This window comes from Panicum virgatum, chromosome 7K (assembly GCF_016808335.1).
Source record: "Panicum virgatum strain AP13 chromosome 7K, P.virgatum_v5, whole genome shotgun sequence".
Classification (NCBI taxonomy): Eukaryota; Viridiplantae; Streptophyta; class Magnoliopsida; order Poales; family Poaceae; genus Panicum; species Panicum virgatum.
In genome coordinates, this window is record NC_053142.1 from 26,363,839 (window position 1) to 26,368,424 (window position 4,586).

At 42.2% G+C, this 4,586-nt stretch overlaps 1 protein-coding gene across 1 annotated transcript; it reads right to left on the minus strand.

Annotated features, from left to right (window-relative positions):
- Positions 1 to 299: 299 nt before the first annotated feature.
- LOC120640659 (wall-associated receptor kinase 2-like) lies at positions 300 to 3,418 on the minus strand. Its single transcript, XM_039916564.1, has 3 exons — positions 2,422 to 3,418; positions 1,892 to 2,065; positions 300 to 1,700 (listed from the first exon to the last, which is right to left on the minus strand). The coding sequence occupies exons 1-3, from the start codon at positions 3,407 to 3,409 to the stop codon at positions 511 to 513; spliced, it is 2,352 nt and encodes a 783-aa protein (XP_039772498.1). The 5' UTR covers positions 3,410 to 3,418; the 3' UTR covers positions 300 to 510.
- Positions 3,419 to 4,586: the final 1,168 nt, after the last annotated feature.

The window sequence follows — 4,586 nt, forward strand, 5'->3', positions numbered from 1 at the left end:
GAAACAAAGAGATAATTAGATAACTTATTAATGATTGACGTGCTCAATCGAGAACACGCCAAATAATTGAATTTGTAGAGATATATATGTGCATCTGCATTTATAATATAAATAAAAAGCTATCGATAAAAAAAGACGATTGTATAAAAAATTCAACATAATGCCAAATATCTAAATAAACTCGCTCCAACAAATAAACGCGTTTGAAAAAAATATATCATACGGTGACACAAGCACCAAATTAATATCTAAGGGTTCTCCAGTAGTTTGCCTTCTATCAGCCAGCAAAATATCGGAAATATTGGGATAACAGACATGTTTTGGTCCACCATTTGGACCATCTCATTGGTATTCATCATTTTTTTTTGGTGTATCGGCACCACACTTAACACTAGTAGCATTATGTTTCAAAGAGTTCAATTCTGAAATTGTTAACATATATCTACACACGACATATGTACACACATAAATATACTACGTGTGCAATTAAAGAGTCCATGTTGATTTATTTCATCTTGCAAACTCTATGCTCATCGAGGCTTTCTTCCGGAGGGTGTAGTAACCTGTGCTGTCTTCGCTAATATAGTCACCTGATGCACTGTTAGATGACGGTCCCAATGACAAGAGTGGACTAATAACACCATGAAACACTCGAGTGCCTTGTGGAGCCGGACCTGCCATTCTCTGGAGTTCCTCCGCTACCTGCCTCATCGTTGGCCTTTGATGACCAGACATGACCAAGCATTGACGTGCTATCTCAGCTATTTGAAGTACAAAATCCATGTTTTCATTGCTGGCTATCTCCCCATCTATGAGCTCGCTAAGCTTACTCTCCTTCACTGCTTCCGTGAAGACAGACACGAGGCTTTCCTTTGTTTTGGATAGTGCTGTCCTGCGTGTGATGAGCTCCAAAAGAACAACACCAAAGCTGTAAACATCACTCTTATCTGTAAGCTCAAAGTTCAATAAGTACTCCGGATCTAAGTAGCCCATTGTCCCCTTCACTACTTGAACATTTTCATCAGCTGACCTAATCATCGAGCACCCAAAATCAGAAACTCTCGCAGAGAGATCATGGCCTAGGAGAATGTTGACGGACTTGACATCTCCATGAAAGACTGGGTGGCTAAGAGAATGCAGGTATGCAAGTGCTGCAGCGATCTCAGCGGCAATTTTAAGACGGATCTCCAGAGTTCTGATGGATGCATCATCTTGGGTATGAATCAGATAGTTTAGGGTTCGGTTTGGCACGTATTCATACACCAGAACTGGAGCTTCAAATTGCAAACTGCAACCTAAAAGCTGGACAATGTTTTCGTGTTTGACTCGAGAAAGTATAAGAAGCTCCTTACCAAATTCCATTCTCCTACTCTCATCAAATCCCTTGCAGATCTTGATAGCAACAGGATTATTTTCCGTATCCAAATTTTGCCCTATATAAACAGTTCCCTGACCACCTTCACCAATGATTGAGCTTTTGTCAAAGTTGTTTGTGGCTAACTCAATTTCTTCTCGGTTATACAATTTAAATGTTTTGTTGCTCTCTACTTTCATCATATCCATTAGCAATTGGCCTCCATTCAGCTGAAAGCATTCATTCATCTTCCTTACGTATTCTTGCCTTATTATTCGTCGTTTGTGCTTGACCCATTCTAGACCGAGGAAAATTAAAAGACCAACCAAAGCACATGCAAACACTCCTGCAGGGACAGACATGTATGTATGTAACTCGTAAGTTGGTAGAATGCAAAAAGTAGCTGTGAAAATAATATATTGTTGCAACTACTGTTTAATTTCTCAATGCCTGTGACATCATGAGAACAGATTTGTTTCAGTTATGGTTTCACAAATGTAAATGAATGGTGTAAATGTGACATCATGAGAGCAGTACCTATTGGAATTGTGACTTTTAGGGGAATTGACTGGTCTTTCTCACATGTCCCATTATACGCATTGCCTTTTGGGTAATTCGGAGGGCAAATACATTGAAATCCACCTTTAGTGTTCTTGCATGTTCCCTTCACAGAGCAAGGGTATTTCTCCAGATTGTTACATTCATCAACATCTGCGGTATTAGCAGTGGCATATAAGTGTTGAGAAAAATTTTCTTGTGGCAATATATTGTCTCTGAACATGGAACATATAACGTCTTTAGCAACGCCAAAATTAATCCACCAGCAAACCAATTCAAATTGGTTAGTTTCTAATTAACTTCTGGTAAAATTGTACAACTGCTACTACTAGTAGTAGTAATTTCAGTGCCTCGCAAAACCGAGGCAGTTAAAAGTTGTGCCCGCCTCCGAGCCAATTTTCAAGTGCTCGCCAAATAGAATTTTGTAGTAGTGGTTACCTCTCATAATTATATCAACAAATCATGCAAAGGGGATTGAAGCTATCTACAGATGTACGCAGAATCGTTACCTTTGCATCCGTCAACAAGGTACGGATTCCCTTGGAACCCTTTGGTGCAGTTGCAGACGTAGCCTTTTCCATTGTCTGAATTCAAGCACCGACTGCTGCTGCTGATGCATGCGTATGACTCAGGCTTTTTCTGGGCTACTTCGCAAGTTTCATTCCCGATAGCCCAGTCCACAATCAACGGCGGCTGCCCCGAATAAGTGTCATAGAACGCCGATGATGTGGCGTAGCTTTTGTAGAATGTGAAGTTGGATGCCTCGACAAGCGCCGCATAGCTGCAAGGGCTGGTTTTGTAGATCTCCGACGTATTGAATCCTTCATCGAACCTCACTTGGTAGTACTGCAAGCCCTTGGGGATTGCTGTCTGGCAGCAGCCAATTCCGGAGCATGAGCCATCAGCCAGGGTTGTTACATCGCCTCGCCGGCACATGGAGACACAACCGCTCATGTACCTGCCCACGTTGTTCTCATCTCCAATGTATGCTAGCGTTCTGCACCCAATGACTGTAAACAAGTTAGCGGTCTCTGAGAATCTGTAGGGCGTACCTGTCAGGTTCAGGGACCATCTTCGGTAGCCCATTTTCTTAGTGGAGGTGTTGTAGCAATAGGTCGACATGTCCATCCTCATCCGGGCAAAGCCTTGCTGCAGCGAGATGTCCAGAACCTCCACATCGTTATGAAATGGCCTGAGTGCTCCGCGGCCAACGTCCTTGCAGCTCAGGTTGAAGCCGGGCAAGGAGCAGTGATCCGGCGAGTCGTGAGGCCCAATGCCGAATGGATATAGGATATCGACATCGCCGCATTTTCTCTGGCAGTTGCTGCTAGGCGGCGCCAATGCTGCAACGGCAGCGAGTGTCGCGGCAAGAACTATGACAAGCCATGGTAGCTGCACAGCTAATCTATGCAGCAGCAGCATGGTTGTGTTAGATGTCTGCCCTGAATTCAAGCGAGCACTTGCATGGCTGCTGCTGCTATGAGGATGAGGAAGCATTATGTATGCAAACTCCTCGTGGAGCATTATTAGACGGCTAGGGGCGGTAGTAGGTAGACTCCAGGCCAGGTCAAGTCCATGTGTGCGTTGACTTGGTTGGATTGCCTGGTCTTTGCATCTCCCTTGGACGACCTGGTCATCCGCATCTCTCTTTTTCTGGATTTCTGGTGAAACGTCATGTCCAGCAATTGATTTGTTTTGATCCGGTACGTGTATGGTTGTTGAGTCAGAAAAAAGTTCTATTTGCAAGCAAAATATGCTTGTTGCTTTCAGAATCTTCCTGGCAATGAGCAAGGTAAGTTCAAGGGAGAGAACAAAAGAAAAGTGCTATGTTCCACATCGACATCAATACTATACACATCAAAGGTGACCGGGTACATCAAGTTGGACACCGTTACAGTTGTATTGGTGTCAAGGTGTATTGGTCTTCGATATCACTGCTACACAAGTCTCTTGTAATAATACTGTCTATTTTCCACTAATAACGGGCACACCAAAAGGCATTACTGCAGTGCGGATTGCTGACGTCATTAAGTGGCAACGTTATTGATGTGACCATTGCACTAACGGGCATGTATGACGTCAGAGATGACAACGTTAATAGAAATGGAGGTGATACAATAGTAACAGGCGTTGCTGACGTCATTACCGACTGTTATTAAAAATGACAACAACAATAACGGCCGGAGATGATGTCATCGCACGCCGTCATTAGAAATACCAACTGCAATAACGGTCGGAGATGATATCATCACCGGTCGTTATTAAAAATACCCACCGCAATAACAGCCATGCATGACATCATCAACTGCTTTTGCTAAAAACATGGGTTATGGGACCCACGTGGCAACTCTGTTTTTGCCAAAAAAGAAACAAAAATTGAAAATACACCATCGGGTGAGACGTCACCCGACCGATTTTTATCTTTTGATTCCTAAATAAAATTTCAAACAAATATATTTTTCGCATATCTACTCTAAATATCATTATAAGCTGTACACTTTTTTATTTGACATTGTTTTCTACTTCAAAATATCATTATAAGCTTTCCGATTCCAAATTTTAAAATTTTAAAATTTCCAAATAACTTTGGATGTAAACAAGTTCTATACCATAGTTATAGAGCTCGACGAGATCTAAAACTTTGTAGTTTACAACTTTTTCATTTGAGCTCATT

Bases quoted from the DNA above. Each gene is read 5' to 3' on its own strand.
- LOC120640659 (XM_039916564.1), bottom strand. From the start codon at position 3,409: ATGCTTCCTCATCCTCATAGCAGCAGCAGCCATGCAAGTGCTCGCTTG. The intron at 2,066-2,421 runs GTAACGATTCTG...CTAATACCGCAG, and splicing joins CCTTGTTGACGGATGCAAAG to ATGTTGATGAATGTAACAAT. The intron at 1,701-1,891 runs GTACTGCTCTCA...CTGTCCCTGCAG, and splicing joins AAAAGTCACAATTCCAATAG to GAGTGTTTGCATGTGCTTTG.